Source organism: Stigmatopora argus, chromosome 5 (assembly GCF_051989625.1).
Source record: "Stigmatopora argus isolate UIUO_Sarg chromosome 5, RoL_Sarg_1.0, whole genome shotgun sequence".
NCBI classification, from domain to species: domain Eukaryota; kingdom Metazoa; phylum Chordata; class Actinopteri; order Syngnathiformes; family Syngnathidae; genus Stigmatopora; species Stigmatopora argus.
The window spans coordinates 4,595,383-4,611,960 of NC_135391.1; the positions used below are offsets into that span (position 1 = coordinate 4,595,383).

Sequence of the window (16,578 nt, forward strand, 5' to 3'; positions counted from 1 at the left end):
TCACTCGGCAACGAAAGCATACTTGGAAAGAAAGTCATGTGACTTTTCTACCACGAGAGGGCGCTCCAAGCAGAGCCCTCCCATTAACGTAGCGTGCTTGTGCGCGCTCCCGCGAACTACACGCGTGCTGCGCGCTCACGTTGACGACCCTGACAAACTTCCAGGAGGAGAAACAGCGGCGAAAGTGTGGAAAGTTGAAAAGCAAAGGCCGGACTCGTCTCTAATTTTTTTTGAAGCAGGCACTCATCATGGACGACTTAGGTGAGTCGTGATGTTGCATTTGTTTGCAAAAAGAAAAAGCAAAGTCGCGTAGAAAGCAGGGCGACGGAGTCAACGTGACGAGAAAAAAAACGCATTCCTGGGGAGCAGCTAACCCGGCACTGAACTGTTACTTTCGGAAATTTGGAGCGAGCTTTCCATAGTTAAACTTTTAAATATTGATGCTTTTCCGACCTAATGTTTGTTCTTGTAGATGTTGGCGAGACAACAGGCCTGTTTGTTGTACTCATGGCTTTCTCCACAAGAACAAAAAGCCAGTAAATCGAAGTTATTTTCCTTTTTTGAGAAATTCAACTAGTTAAATCTTATATTTTTTTCAGTCACCCCGCTATGTTATCCATGCGGGTTTGCATTTTCGCATGAAATGATGCCTTTGAAGCACTGTGATTACACAGCACTGACATTCCAAACATACCCAGATTTAACCAGACTAGTTATTTTTCAACTAGATTTAAAGTATAGATGATTGAAAATACTGTAAAGTGGATGTCAGACCAGACCAGCTGCATATTTTTTTAGCCGTGCCGCTATATATCATATAATTACTGTACGTAATGTCATTTTATGTCCAAGAAAATGGTGCTTTCAAGGAAATTTGTGTTTTTTAAATGCAGGTGTATTAGAACGCATCGTTCTTCCGTCAATGCATGAAATTATACTGTTATAATCTCCCAAAAAACATTGTTTGTGTTTAAATGTTTGGTTCGGTGCCAAAGAAATGATTTGAAGTGGGATTACAAGCATAATTTGGTCAAAAGTTGTGGTCTGCCACCATTTAGTAACATTTATAAGCAATTCAAAACCTTTTGAGGAAGATCAATGAGTCCATGGTTGTGTATTTGAGTAAAACGCACACACTTTGGTCACATGTAGGACGAGACCGCATTGAAAAGCTGTCAAATAGTCTTGTAATGACTTAAGTAGTGAGTCATTCTTTTGTTTTGCCTTGTTATGCGAAGAGCTCCAGGATACGTTTGGAGTCGTGGCCAGTGAAAGGGCCGATTGTTGGTTTAAAAAAGAGCTGCCTTTCAGTCTCGCTGAAGAAGGCCGAGTTTGAAGGCGGGGGCGAGGCTCCAGAAGAATGCCAAACATCACTCCAAGGCCAAATACTCTCTGGGTCGTGACCCGTGTCTACTCTCGCTTCTACGGATGATCCATGTTCTCAAACACGTGCCCCCTGGTAATTACAAAAGCAGTGCAAGAGTTTCTTTCAGGTCCGCTGGGGTTGCGAACGTCACTTTCCAACCTCGTCACCCTTCGCTTCTCTTAGCGGCGCACTCGAGACATGCAAAGACAAACAGTGTCAAGTATTTATTTCACATCCTGTAAAGTACCCTTGTCAACAAATGCTTCTCCATGGTGGACCTGTTTGGAAACCTGACCGGTTTCACAAGGAAAGCAATTCCCTCTGTGATTTAGTGCTCCAATAATTAGCCCGAGCTTTTCTCTGATCCGTACCAGGGGGGGTCCAGATCAGGTGGTAGGCTGATTGAAGACGGCAATTGCTTCCCAGTTGGCGCAGAACGTGTCCTATACCCTTTTATAAGATGGGCGTTATCCGCCATCACTGGTCTTGAACCCCAAAGTTTTACAATCCACTGAGCTGAAATGGCTTATCTGAGAATTTGGCATTTGTTTTTAAAAAGCGACATTCGAAAAGCTAGCAATTCCGACCAGAATGCGCGACGGAATCCGTCTGGCCGCAGCCACGGTTTTTACAGTATCAGATGATAAGATTTCAGACCAGGTCTTGTTGGGAGCTCACGGTCGAGGTCCTCTTAAATGTTGCGAAGTCACTTTGTGGTTTCTGCAACGTAGCTAGCGTAACCTGACTAGCTATCAACACCTTCCGATCGCCACGCGCCAGTCCAAGCCAGGAAAATGGAAACTCCTGGTTGTAAATCACTATGGTTCCCCAATTCCCACCCATCCTGTTCTGGAACTGGGGAAGGGAGAGCTGCGTGGCAGGCAACGGACCTTGCCCCACATCCTGAGGAAACAGAAGGGAGAAAAAAAATAACAATAACGTCAGAAACACTCCTCAAAATGACAGTTTTGGTTTAATATTTTCAGATGAAAAGTTGTAGGGTTTTCAATCCTATACCTGTCCGATGTTTACCATTTTGCTCCAGTTTGAACTCTCCCCGATATCATTATTTTTCCTCCTCTGACCCACTTTCCGACTCATGGCGCTGTAACGTCGACAAATTCTGTTCCAAAAGTAGTGCTCGTGGCACCATTTCAATTGTTTTGAATCTGTTTTGAGATTTGATCCTTAATTTTTGCATACTTTTTGACACGATTCCATCTGTAATGAAGTGTTTCAAAACTCACGACAATGGGACTTGAATTCTTATTTCACAGAAACATGTACTGGCACGTAAAATGTATTAAATTCAGACTTTGTTCACTTTTAATACATGGGGTTTTAGAATGTAGGAAGGTTGTATCCCCATGTTCATCCTGATGACATATTTTTCAAGGATGATTTCATCAGTGCATTTAAGACTCTTGGGTTAGGAATGTATGAAGTAATTTCACTTTAAACCTTGTGGTTAAATAGACTGGAATTTAAGTACAGTTGGAGTTGCGTTAAACACCAAATCATAAGTGGATTATCGGGAATACGTCAAATCATGATAATATCCCAACCTCGCCCAAGGCCATGCAATGGTTACATTTCAAAACCTTTGGAGGAGACTGATAAGTAGGCAAGTATTTGGGATTGGGGAACTGGGACTGTTTTTTTGGTCCATGGTGGTTTGGGAGGAATGAAGACCAAGGTTTTAAATCACTACAGCTAAAGCAACAACAACAAAAAATGCTGTTTCAGCATGTTGGCTAAGGCTAGCTAATGAAAGTTGTATGCTCCGTATGTGAGCAGAAACAAGTAAGTAAAGTACTGAATGATGGAAAATGTTTTTTGTAAGACTTTTGTACGAGGCAATGCAGATTTCACATTTTCGGTGATAATTGCAAAGGTACAAAGTAGCCATGTTATGATCTGATTGCGTGTTTTCAGAAGATTAAAATTGGGGCAACTGTAAGCTAACAGTTCTATTGCTTAGTTTGATAATAAGAAATGAACTTTTATGAATGTACAGTGAATATGGAATCCCATTTGTGTGTTGTTTTTCTGCGTTTTGGTCAAAAATGCTGAGTGAAGTTCACCGTTTTATGCCCCAAAAAGTATTCAAAAGCAATCTGCTATGTCCATTGTTTTGGAATTGAAAGAATTGCACTTGAGACCTTGTAATTATGGACATTCTTATCATTATTATCATTTTCCGTCGGATTTAAGTCATCTTTCGTTTAGGTTTTCCCCTCATTTTTTTGTGCCAAGACAGGTGTGGGTGTTAAATGACCGGATAGGGCTAATTATACACAGCCTTCATGCCCGATGGCTTTCTTTCGGCACATTGGGCAAAGAATGCATGGAATGCCGCATCGGCCTTCACATCTATCCGATAAAATCTCCGAGACGGAGCCTCGTTTCAGTGAACCGACAAGAAGGGACAAGTTCTACGACCGCAAGAATCCGTAGTGTACCCACAGAATCGCCGCTCGGGTAGCCCAATGAAAGACAGACGCCGCATTTGATCGGGCCTGGAGTCGCAATTTGTTTGACGGATGGACTCCGGGGAGACGACCGACGCCCGTCGTGAACGTGGTGGAACTCTGAATGACTTGTTTTCTTCGGAGACTGCACAATGAACTATTGAGGCCGTTTACTGTTAGAGCAGAATTGGACTTTGTCCTCTGGCTTCAAGCGCCTGTTTGGAATGGAAAAGATTAGCCTGTCGCTTGGCTGGCGGCGCAATGCAACCCTGACTGCTTCTGACGTTTTGTAAAAGCACCCTCGGTGACACGGGCAAACACCCAGTCCTTCTCACGCCACACTCAAATCAGGAAATGGTCTGCCGACAAGATTTTCATCTGACATTCCGTGATTTAGAGTAAGAAATGTGTGTGCGTAGTTTTAAGTGTTAGCTTGAGAGGTGCATCAAATATTTCACGATTGACGATCGAATTAGCCTTTGACGTTTTTTGACTATCAATTAATTAGTTGTTTACGCTTTCCAAATCCTGGGGATTTCATAGTAAAATATTTCATACTAAAAATAATAGTCTTCCCTCGATTAAGGCGACTTCCCCTAGCGCGAATTCACTTCTTCACAATTTTTTTTTGCTATTAATTTTTAAGTTCTTAAAAATGTGGAAATCCACAGTGAAACTCATAAGCGGAAGCCACTTTTGCTACTAGGACAAAAAAAGTAGTTAGAATAGCGGTGACCTTACTTTGCGATTTTTTGATTATCATGGCCATTTCTTACATTAACCGTGATATTCGAGGGATTACTGTAATCCAAGGGTGTCAGGCTCGGGTTGGTTCGCAGGCCGCATTAACGTTAACTTGATTTCATGTGGGCCGGACCATTTTAGATATAATATTTAGATTTTAAAAAAAATTAATGGATTAAAAGCCCTGATTATTCAGTTTTTTATAGATCTCTTGCCAGGGAAACCAATTTTTTCTTTAATTATGTTCCATATTAAAGTGGAAAACTGAAAATATTTTTAGATTTTACAAAAAGATTTTTGAACTAAAAAATTGCAATTATTGATTTAAAAGGGGGAAAATAAGGAAATATAATAAACATCTATATCTATCATTTTAATTTGATCCTAAAACAGAAAGTCAGCACTCATAATTTACTTTCCCGGGCCACACAAAATGATGCGGCGGGCCAGAGTTGGCCCCCGGGCCGCCACTTTGACACCAGTGCTGTAATCATTACTTAAGCGTGTTAATTCTGTAATTGTTTGACAAAACAATCAAAATTCAGTTACTATGTCATTCAACTTTTTTTAAATCTAATAATTCAGAATTTTATATAATTTTTATTGGGAGATTGTCATTCTCATTTAAAGGTTATTTTGCCGAGTCCACTTGGTTTCAGAACGTGACGCCATCTTGAAAGGCCATAGAGTTTTCTTGCCAGTCTAAGGACTTTAGTAGGAACAAGTTAGACAGAAGAATGATGTGTTGACACCGATTTTATTTTCGATTTGCACTGAGCGACTTTATGTAAGCATGAGACGGTCAAAGCCAACACTGCTATGTTTCTTTCCTCGAGGCTTTGTCTTTTAAGTGACAGACACCGTCAGGGAGACCTTGTTCAGCATGTCAACGCCAGGTGCAGATTATTTTGAGAAGGCCGTGATGTTTCAGATCATTTGCAGAGACATGAGCTAGTCGCCCAGCTTAGTGCTTTAAATAGGCAGGAGCTCCCATGTGCTTTATGCTAAACCGGCCTAAATTCAACACCTAACCTTTGGACAGTAGGCCAAGATTCCCAATGTGTATTAGTCCAACATGTGTTTACTTGTTTTAAATTATTTTTTTAGCCAAATCATTTCTAGAGAATAATTGTATTGAGTTACTGAGTGATCCGTTTCAAATATGAAATTACAATTGTGTTCGCTTCAGTTCTATAGGATCGTCAAGTGAGTTTTTTTAGGAGGAAAATCGAAAAATTTTGATTATTTTGGTCATCCCTCGGAGCAGAATATTATCGCTCTTGTTCCCTCTTTGTCGGCTTTGCGATCTCACGTTGCTGTGGCTGGAAACGTACGACAGGTGCGACTCCAATGCTCTTTTTTTGGACTGTCGTTTAAGTGTTGTATTGGAGATTGATTTATTTTTACTGTAAACGGCTTCCATTATTTTTTGTTTAAGAATGCAAAATGCCCAAAGTATGTTGTGTGATGTAAGGGTCTATTTTATACTTTGATTCCATTTGCCACCACGTGGGGTGGCGCACTTCCTGCCCTGGACAATGTTGAACAACACCTCAGAACAATCACATTGGTTCTGATCCGCACATTCCTCCGAGTCAACCCGGGAACAACGAGGTTGGATTTATAGTGAAGGGCTGGCGGACAAAATAGGTTGCGTGGTTCTGATGTCACTATGGTGGCAGTACAAGTGCTGAATAGCATTTTGATGACAGCTTAAAACGGGCCAGACGGAGCTCCATTGGGTGCTGTTGTCTTTTTACAGCCTGACAAATGTCCAGTGTCCGACTTTACATCTAGTTGTCAATCCACACCATTTCTGTGTCTTTCTTTTGCTTATCTGGATGGCAAATTTCATTTTTCAGACGCATTACTGGCTGACCTGGAATCGACCACATCCCATATTTCTAAGAGACCTGTGTTTTTGCAAGAAGAGACCCCCTACTCCATCCCTACCAGTGGGAATTCTTACCAGGATCTAGCGGTTCCACCACCGGTCCCCCCTCCGCCTTCAAGTGAGGCTTTGAATGGTTCGGCGCAAGAACACTCTGACGGCTCGCCTCAGCAGGTACATGCTCATTCTCTTATCTTTAATTTACTAACTTAGTTTCCTCTCAAACTACTGTCTAAATCAGGGGTGTCAGACTCGAGTTGGTTCGCGGGGCGCGTTAACGTCGACTCGATTTCATGTGGGCCGGACTATTTTAGATATAATATTTAGATTTTTTTTTATAAATGGATTCAAAGAACTGGATTAAAAGCCCTGAATATTCAGATTTTTATAGATCTAAAACAATGTTTATTTTAGCTTTTTTAAAATATATTTTTAGATTTTACAAAATGATTTTTGAACTAAAAACACAGAAAAAATGGATTAAAAAATTCCAATGGTTGATTTAAAAGGGAAAAAATCAGGAAATTGAATATACATCTATCCTCTTCATTTTAATTTGATCCTAAAACAGAAAGTCGGCAATCATGATTTATTTTCCCGGGCCACACAAAATGATGCGGTGGGCCAGATTTGGCCCCCGGGCTGCCACTTTGACACAGGTTGTCTAAATAGTCTGCAGATTATCGTCTGGTAAGAAGATCAGTTCTATACCGAATGAAAATTTGACGTTTTTAAAAGTGGAATGGTTTTTCCACATGCTCGGTTAGAAGCTGAACTACTAACTTACATCTGGCTCAATCTAGAAGAAAATGTGCCTGTGTGATTTGTTGTAACTTCTCACTGTTTTCTGAAGTGTTATAAAGTGGTACCTCAAAATACGAGCAAGTTGAGATACGAGTAAAATTTTGGGCAAATATTTATCTTGAGATATGAGATAAATTTTGATATACGAGCAGACAGCGGACGCGAGAGGCTGCTCATAAGAACATCATGGCCACTGTCTTTCCGGTCGCAACTCCCTCGTGTAATGTCTCTACGAGCACTGGGCGGAGCATTGCATTTTTTTTGCATGTTTTTTTTCCCCCGTTAGTCAGTGCGAATGGTGAAGCGATCGCTAATACGAAAGTTATATATACTACTTGTCGTTGGCAAGTGGTCGTGCGTTATCCTATTGTGAAGACATTTGTGTGCACCATTTTCGGAATATTTGAAGCGAATACAAATGCAAACAACTCTTGATAGGTTGCATGTGAAAGTCAGGGTGTAGGCGGGGCAAATAGAGCCAATCCGGGAGAAGAAAGGTATCAAAATTTAAAACAACATTAGAATTAAGTTTAGTGTAAGGTTAGATTAATTTTATTTTTGAGTGTCTGCATCATAATCCAAGTTCATTTAAATTTGTTTATGTTATGTTACGAGCGTGTTGCCGTGCAAAAATTATAAACTATTTTGTGCAAAGAAGTCATTTTGGGATGTCTACAGTCTTTAGGTTCTGCCCAAAAGACCTCATGGTCAGGGGACTGTAGCAGTTCTCCCACTCATTTCGAAGAGGACCACGTCTACAGGTTAGCATACAGTCTTTTTGGGGTCTTCATTGTTGCTCTTTCATGTTAACGCTCCATCTCTCCGTTAGCTTTCCGAACAAAGTGAAATCCTCCGACTCATCGGCAGCCATGTCCTCCGTCCTGGGCAGCAACCTGTCAGAGCTCGACAGACTGCTTTTAGAGCTGAACGCCGTTCAACAGAGCTCCCCTTCGTTCGCCACCACAGGTACATTTTCAGGTCTTGGTCTTCACCGGCTCTCTCGGTGCTAAACGGGCCAAGTAATGTTTCCGCAGAGGAGAGGGCTCCACCCTTGCCGTCCACCGGCGTCACCCATTACGAAAATGGCAATGCCCCTGACATTAGAGTGAGCCCTCCCCCTCAAGAGGAGCCCAACGGGAACGGAACGAGGCAAGACGAAACCCGGCCCACCGTGGAGAGTCTTCTGGATGAGCTGGAGGGTTCGGTACCTTCAACCAGGTGAGATTGAGATAAAGAACATTTTAATGCTGAACTTTCCCGATTATTTGGATGAGCGGCAAATAGATCCTCGCTTGACTGACCCAAGTTAGCATCTAGGGTGTCAAAGTGCCGGCCAGGGGGCCAAATCTGGCCCGGTGCATCATTTTGTGCGGCCCGAGAAAGTAAATCATGAGTGCCGACTTTCTATTTTAGGATCAAATTCAAATGATGATAGATGTACATTACATTTCCTGTTTTTCCCCTTTTTAAAATCAATCATTGCAATTTTTTTATTATTTTTTTTCTTTTGTGTTTTTAGTTCAAAAAGCATTTTGTAACATCTAAAAATAAATATGTAAATATTTTCCGTTTTCCACTTTAATATTGGACATGATTAAAAATTTTTGTTTCCTTTTGAAATAAAAAAAACACGATTAAAATAAATTTTCCCTTACTAAGAAAAAAACCCTCAAATAAACATTGTTTTAGAACTATAAAAACTCACTATTTAGGGCTTTTAATCCAGTTCTTCTAATCCATTTATTTAAAAAAATCTAACTATTATTTCTAAAAATCCTCCGGCCCACATGAAATCGAGTTGACGTTAAAGCGGCCTGCAAACCAACCCGAGTCTGACACCCTTGATCTAGGACAACAGCTACGTTGAGTCGGATCATCATGTCCAAGTTTAACTGGGAGGCTGGTGTATTGTATTTTTCAGCCCCTCCCCCCGGCACAGTGATTTAGACAGCCCTTCTCAGCAACAAACACGGATTTCCGCTTCATGTGCTACAAGAGAGTTAGATGAACTGATGGCCTCTTTGTCTGACTTTAAGGTAGAAAAACAAAAGTGTGGCTGACATTTTTCCCCCATCCTCTCCACTCCCGCATTTTGCCTTACTTTCCTTTCTGTATTTCTAGCCCAGCTCTCCTTCCACTTCTACCTTCGCCCCCACGTCGGCTTCTCCTTCCCTCGATCTGTCCGCCTGTACCTCTCCTACGCTCTCTTTCCCCACCGGTCTAGAACTCCACATAGACGAGGACTCCGTAAACCGAGGCTCGTCGACGGCCCGCCTGGATCGCCTCGTCGGCCACAGTCCCGTTTCCTCCCTCTCGGCGGCGAGCGATCTGGACCGCGTTACCGATGAGTTTGCCTCTGGTCCGCCGTGCCCCCAACATTCCCTCCTCGTCCTTGACGCTTCTGTCAGGAACAACCGACAGAGAAGCAGTTCAAGCCCATCCTCTACTCCTTCAATGGCTTCGGTAAACACGGTGTTGGACCACAAAAGCTCCAAATCGCCTAGCCCAGCCGTGGACCGTGCTTCACCCCAAGAAGCTGCATGTTCACCTGACCATCTGATCAATGGCGTCTTCTCGGATCAGAGCACCAATCTAACTGCCTCCTTCAGCCCTAAAACTCTATCACCGCTCCCTTTACCTTCCTCAATGTCTCCAAACCTCACCATTAACTCCTTCAAAACCACCTCCCCATCCTCTCTGGTCAACATTCCTTCACCTGGAACCTTACCAGGCTCAATTCCCAGTGGTCATCCGTCGCCGCAAACTACTCGGAGTACTCCGCATCCACTTCTTCTAGAAGAACAATCCCTGGATGAAGCGCTCGACAAACTGCTCGAGATGAGTTTTTCTCAGAGTGACTCGGTCCAGGAGAAAGATCTACATCTACCCATGGAGGCGGTCTGTCTCGGAATCGGACCACCAGAGTCGCAAGAGGAACTGATTCTACCAATGGACAGGAAGAGCGTGCAACCAGACATGTTCACCTGCACCACCAACACGACCACGGACGAATCGGTCGACGGGTGTACCGACACAAACGGAGATCTGGAGTGGGCTGATGAGGATCTGTCCGTGTCCTTCCACGACGGAACCATGACCCCTTACACCGAGAGGCTGTACACCGATGGTAGCGTGACTCCGATGACCGAAGCCAGCTGGATGGACGAGTCCGTGACACCGTCGACGTGCCCCGGGTCGCCGGACGTCGCTCTGGATTTGCCTTTGTTGCAGCCGCCCAATATGGACAGGATGTCCGCCTCGGGACACGTAGGCTTTTCGCTCGGCCAATGCCGGATGAGCACGTGTTTTCTCCAGTTTTTATTGGAATGATACTTTGCTAAGCAGCTAATGCTTGTCATCAGTGTTGCTCTTAACTCGTTGAGAACCAGGAATAGAAAGGGAATGATCTGGAATTGCCTGTCGTGGGCCGAAAAGTACTAGTTTAGTAGGAGTTTTATGCCATGCGGTGTAGACACTAACCAATCGGAAAGTTGCCTTTGACGTAAATGGATGGTATCCGTGAATTAACATGGATTGCTTTGCTGTTTTACTCACCACGTGTTAGCCAGATAGCTTAACTCATGGTTGTTTGGTTTCTTGGAGGGTTTGAGGAGAATGCAAGAGTTTGCCACGGCATGGAAGCGTTTGTCTCTCGAACCTCTCACGTGACTCACCTGCCCGGATTGCTGTGACCATTCATCGGCGAATTGAGTTCCGTCCGGCTCGATGCTTAGCCGCTGCTCGCCATTCCTCTCCAGATCAAATCGGTGATCAAGCGCACCAAGGAGATCCCCAATGTCCATCCCATGTATCGAGACGCTCTCCTGCGCAGGAAAATGGGCCCCGTCATCGTCAACAAGAACTCTTCTCAAGACCGCCTCATAGAGGAGCTTCAGGGCAAGCTCGGAATCGGCCGCTCGGAGCGTCGTCGCAAACAGACGGACGATTGGCAGGCCGACGTCACGTCCAAATCCCCACGCTTCCGCCCTGATGCCGCGGCCGGCGAGGTGGACAAGGTTGGCGGGGGCGCCGTTCTCCACAGAAACCCTTTCCCCTTCCATCTTACCTTCCATCTTGTTTCTCTTTGCATTCTGTCTTTGTCTCTTCCGCTTTAGATCGTAAGCACCCCCGTGTCACCCACTTCCGCCAGAAGGGTCCTCCCACCCCAGTCACCTCCCGGCCCTCGTCGTCCTCCCGTCGTAGAGGAAACCAAGCCGATCCTCCCTATTGCTCCTTTACCTCCGCCCCCTTTGCCTCCCTGTCCCCCTCCTCGCGGCCAAGACCAGGTCACGGCTTCACCTCTGCACATAACAGCTACAGCACCACCACCACCACCACCGCCACCGCCGCCACCACCCGAACCGTCTTCTCCCAAACTAGAGCGCCCCCTGCCTCTCGATAAAACCCAATCGCTACCAGTGGAATGTGTCCCACCGCCTCCACCCAAAGTCCTGGTCTCCGTAGGCTGCCAAACTGACTATGACCCACTCTTCTTCTCAGTCCAGGCATGAACCCTCCCCTTTTTTTTCCCGTCTGTGCTACTTTTCAAACACTTGCCGTTAGCGTGCTAGGCTACGAGGGGTACTTTCAAGCTTTTCCTTTCCTCGTTCCCGACTTTTCTAGATGACTCAAGGGAAAGCAGGAGCTCCAGGTGGTCCGCAGACGCAGGTCAACAAGCTGGACAACATGCTTGGGAGTCTGCAATCGGATCTCAACAAACTGGGTGTGCAGACAGTAGCTAAAGGGGTTTGCGGGGCCTGTTACAAGCCGATTGTTGGACAGGTGAGTCATGTTAACAACTCGTTAATCATCGCTATAAATGAGGTCATCAATATTTATTTGATTTTTGTATTATCATTGTACAGTGGTACCTCGACATACGATGTTAATCCGTTCCGGGACTGAGATCTTATGTCAAGCTTTTTGTAACTCGAGCGAATGTTTCCCATTGAAATCAATTGAAAACAAATTAATTAGTTCCAACCCTCTGAAAAACCACCAAAAACAGGATATTGGATTGGAAAAAATGTTTTATTTCTTCTAATTCGCCATCTATTAACAAAGTAACACATAAAACTAGCTGATCGTAGGTCGAGGTACCACTGTATTACCAAATTTGTCCCGCTAAATACAGCACATTCAAAACAAACCATCAATCGGTAGCCGACAGTTCTGTCGTATTCTGCCTCGCCACCGGAGGCTTGTGTTTCCTCCCGAATCAATCTAGCTAAATATAGCACTTTCAAAACAAACCACCCATCGTTTCACCACTAACGGTATAATGATGACGTGTTTTTGACTAGTTGGTGACGGCCATGGGGCGCACGTGGCATCCCGAACACTTTGTGTGCACTCACTGTCAAGAGGAAATCGGCTCCAGGAACTTTTTTGAGCGAGAAGGACAGCCCTACTGTGAGACGGACTACCATAACCTCTTCTCGCCTCGTTGCCACTACTGCAACGGGCCCATCCTAAACGTGGGTAGCCACGTTATTTGAGCGGGGATTTCAATTTCTGCTCAACTTACCTGTGTTCTTGTCTTTACAGCAAGTGGTCACTGCGCTGGATCGAACATGGCACCCTGAACACTTCTTCTGCGCTCAGTGTGGATGCTTTTTTGACCCAGACGGTACTGTGGATTCAATAGACTATAACAGAGTTACCGTATTTTGCTGTTTAATATACCCAGGTATATTAAATGATTTTTGCCTGTTTGAGCCTCCCGTTTGTGCGCCATTTAATATACCCCTGTCGTTTAATATACCTGGGTATATTAAATGGCAACTCAGCTTTTTTGGCAAGATTTGTATGGTGTTCATGGGGGCATCATTATAGATACTTAAATTCATTAAAATTCCAAGTCAGACTTTGTTCAGCAGTAAGTAGTTTTAGTTTGCAAAAGTTGATGCACCCCGTCACGGCATAAAGAGTGCGTAGTGGATCGTACCTTCCCGTTTGTGCGCCATTTAATATACCCCTACCGTTTAATCTATATTAAATGGGGGGTGGGGTATATTAACCAGCAAAATACGGTACTAACGCAATTATTGGATTTGTTTAAAAAAAAAATCTTCCCCACTATAACAAGGTTTTACACACTAATTAAATGATGGAATCAAAGAGTGTTCAAATCTAAATGATTTAAACCAGGGGTGTCAGACTCGGGTTGGTTCGCGGACCGCGTTAACGTCAACTCGATTCCATGTGGGCCGGACCATTTTAGATATGATATTTAGATTTTTTTTTCTAAATGGATTAAAAGAACTGAATTAAAAGCCCTGAATATTCAGTTTTTTATAGATCTAAAACAATGTTTATTTTAGCTTTTTTTTAAATATATTTTTAGATTTTACAAAATGATTTTTGAACTAAAAACACAGAAAAAATGGATTAAAAAATGACAATTATTGATTTAAAAGGGAAAATCTGGAAATTTAATATAGATCTATACTCTTCATTTTAATTTGATCCTAAAACAGAAAGTCGACACTCATGATTTACTTTCCCGGGCCACACAAAATGATGCGGCGGGCCAGATTTGGCCCCCGGGCCGCCACTTTGACACGTGAATTAGACTCACAAAAAACTAATTTGACGTTAAAATGAAATTGAAATACATTAATAATGACACAAAACAACATTTTAAGCTAGCTACAACACCAGTTTCTACCTTTTTAGATGTTGTTACTTTCTATGACCTGTCACGGCTGACTTTTAATGTTATCCATCATTTTCCCAACTGTTTTTCCTTGAAGGCTTTCACGAAAAGGACGGCAAAGCGTACTGCCGGAAGGATTACTTTGACATGTTCGCCCCGAAATGCGGCGGCTGCGCCCGAGCCATCGTGGAGAACTACATCTCGGCGCTCAACTCGCTTTGGCACCCCGAGTGTTTTGTTTGCAGGGTCTGTCATCAAGCACCTTTTTTAAAAAAGCTCCAAATCTTGCCATACCTTTTCATCCCCTTTTATATTTCTCGGACAGGAGTGCTTCACCCCGTTCGTCAACGGTAGTTTCTTCGAGCACGACGGGCAGCCCTACTGCGAAGTCCACTACCACGAAAGGCGTGGCTCCTTGTGCTCGGGCTGCCAGAAGCCAATCACGGGTCGCTGCATCACGGCCATGGCCAAGAAGTTCCACCCGGAACACTTTGTCTGCGCTTTCTGCCTCAAGCAACTCAACAAAGGCACCTTTAAAGAACAGAACGGGAAACCGTACTGCCACGGTTGCTTCATCAAGCTCTTCAGCTAAGGAGGCTCGGCACAAAATGGCGTCCCAGAAGGTGATTTTTTTTTTCCAAATTGTATGAATTATGTGGTTAAGTTGCGTTGGCGGAAAGGAGTCCGTAAACCGCCAAGGTTGGAGAAACCCGTTCGCTGCCCAACCTCAGGTTGGTCAAATTAAGGTTAAAATAACAGGAACGTTTTGGCGTTTTTTTTCTTGTATCTTTTCTTTACGTTTGGCTCATTCGTTTAATTATCACGTGGTGGTAACAGACTGGAGATATGATAGGAAAATATGGTTTTAACATTCTCACTGGTTGAGGGTGTTTTTATTTAGGAATGAAAAAAAATGACGTATTTTCAGCCTGCGGATCATGTGGAGTTTTTTTTGTCATTTTATTCGATCACGTTTACCAGAACGAGACATAAACGCAAGTGAAACGTTTACTGCGAGGGAGTGAGATATTTTGCTTTTTGGGGATTTATTCAATTGGAGAGATGTTTTAGTCGATTTGTCGGTGCCAGCAAAAAAATGTACTCATATCAAGAATACTTACAACCGAACATCTTTCCAGAAGTGTTCATCCGTGATCATCTTTTGTCAGTTAATAATTCCAGTTTCACACGTTGCAAAATCATTCCTTGTTTTCAATCATGAAAATAATCCGTTTCATCAGTGATTTCCTTCCGAGGGGAACTTTTGTCATACCAGCTAAGTGAATTTTACGTAATCTCTTGCTCGACGACAGCTTTTTGAGTGTGGATTTTCTTAACGCAATGAAATATGAAGCTAAAGGTTGGATAACCACTCCCTAGAAAAATGGTGATTTAATAGTGGGACATTGATGCTAGGCTAAGTAGTGTGTCAGCGTTGTTTGTCAATAAACGACAGTCTGCGCCATTTGACGTTTACACCTGATACTCGAAACAGTATCAACTCATAAGACCACCAAGCGGAGTCTTTCTGCATGAAGAATGGAAAAAATATATATACATATATATATATATATATATATATATATATATATATATATATATATATATATATATATATATATATATGTATATGTATATGTATATGTATATGTATATGTATATGTATATGTATATATATATATATATATATATATGTGTATGTATGTGTATATATGTGTGTGTGTATATATATATATATATATATATATATATATATATATATATATATACGTGTGTATATGTATGTGTATGTGTATGTACTCTTTGTCTAATAGGAATTCATGTGACAAATTCATGTTTCAAAATATTTCTGATAATTTTACTAATTCTTTAAATGCCTGAATGCTCTTTTTTTCCAGATTTTTTTTTGTCTTTTCACTTTGAATGTCAAGAGTGTGTTTGTGCGTTGTGAGATTTCTCACAAATAAATTATGTTTTGGTATCTAATGTTTTCCTGAGGCTTCCTTTGTTGAATGCTAGGAGGGATGAGAAAAAAGTGCCATGCAGAACAAACGCAGTCAAAATGGGAAGGACGTGTCTTCGAAAACTGCACTTGGAATCAAAGTAAGGTATTTTTTTTTTTTTTTTTAAAGGCCAGCTATAGTTAGGCTAATTTATGTTAAATAAAGATGTGTAGCAAGGCTTTAATTTGTTAAAAAAAAAATATTTTTTTCTTAAGTATACATATTTTTAGATAAAATGACCATGTATTTTAAGGCTTTTTTTCTTTAAAAATGACAATGTATAGTAAGGCTTTTATTCTTAAAAAATTACCATGTATAGAAAGGCTTTTTTTTTTAAATGACCATGTATAGTAAGGCTTTTTTAATAGAAAAAAATGACCATGCATAGAATGGCTTTTTTCCCCCAAAAAATGACCATGTATAGTAAGGCTTTTTAAAAAAATGACCATGACATAGTATAGTGAGGCTTTTTTTCTTTAAAAAACGACCATGTACAGTAAGGCTTTTTTCTTCAAAAAACGACATAGTAAAGTAAGGCAATTAAAAAACAACAACATAGTATAGTAAGGCTTTTTCATAAAAAAACGACATAGTATAGTAAGGTTTTTTCTTTAAAAAACGACATAGTATAGTAAGGCTTT

The 16,578-nt window shown here is 42.2% G+C and overlaps 1 protein-coding gene across 6 annotated transcripts; it reads left to right on the forward strand.

The window, feature by feature from the left end:
* Positions 1–116: 116 nt before the first annotated feature.
* pxnb (paxillin b) lies at positions 117–16,074 on the forward strand. Of its 6 annotated transcripts, none has more exons than XM_077601291.1 (12): positions 117–261; positions 6,444–6,646; positions 7,955–8,037; positions 8,106–8,242; positions 8,311–8,494; positions 9,198–9,312; positions 11,900–12,058; positions 12,580–12,753; positions 12,824–12,905; positions 14,032–14,180; positions 14,260–14,557; positions 15,954–16,074. In XM_077601291.1, the coding sequence occupies exons 1-11, from the start codon at positions 249–251 to the stop codon at positions 14,524–14,526; spliced, it is 1,566 nt and encodes a 521-aa protein (XP_077457417.1). In that variant the 5' UTR covers positions 117–248; the 3' UTR covers positions 14,527–14,557; positions 15,954–16,074. The 6 variants fall into 6 exon arrangements, with proteins under 6 accessions (XP_077457417.1, XP_077457416.1, XP_077457418.1 ...); XM_077601290.1 differs by having other exon boundaries at positions 15,933–16,014; XM_077601292.1 differs by lacking the exon at positions 15,954–16,074 and adding an exon at positions 15,833–15,848.
* The last annotated feature ends 504 nt before the right edge of the window (positions 16,075–16,578 follow it).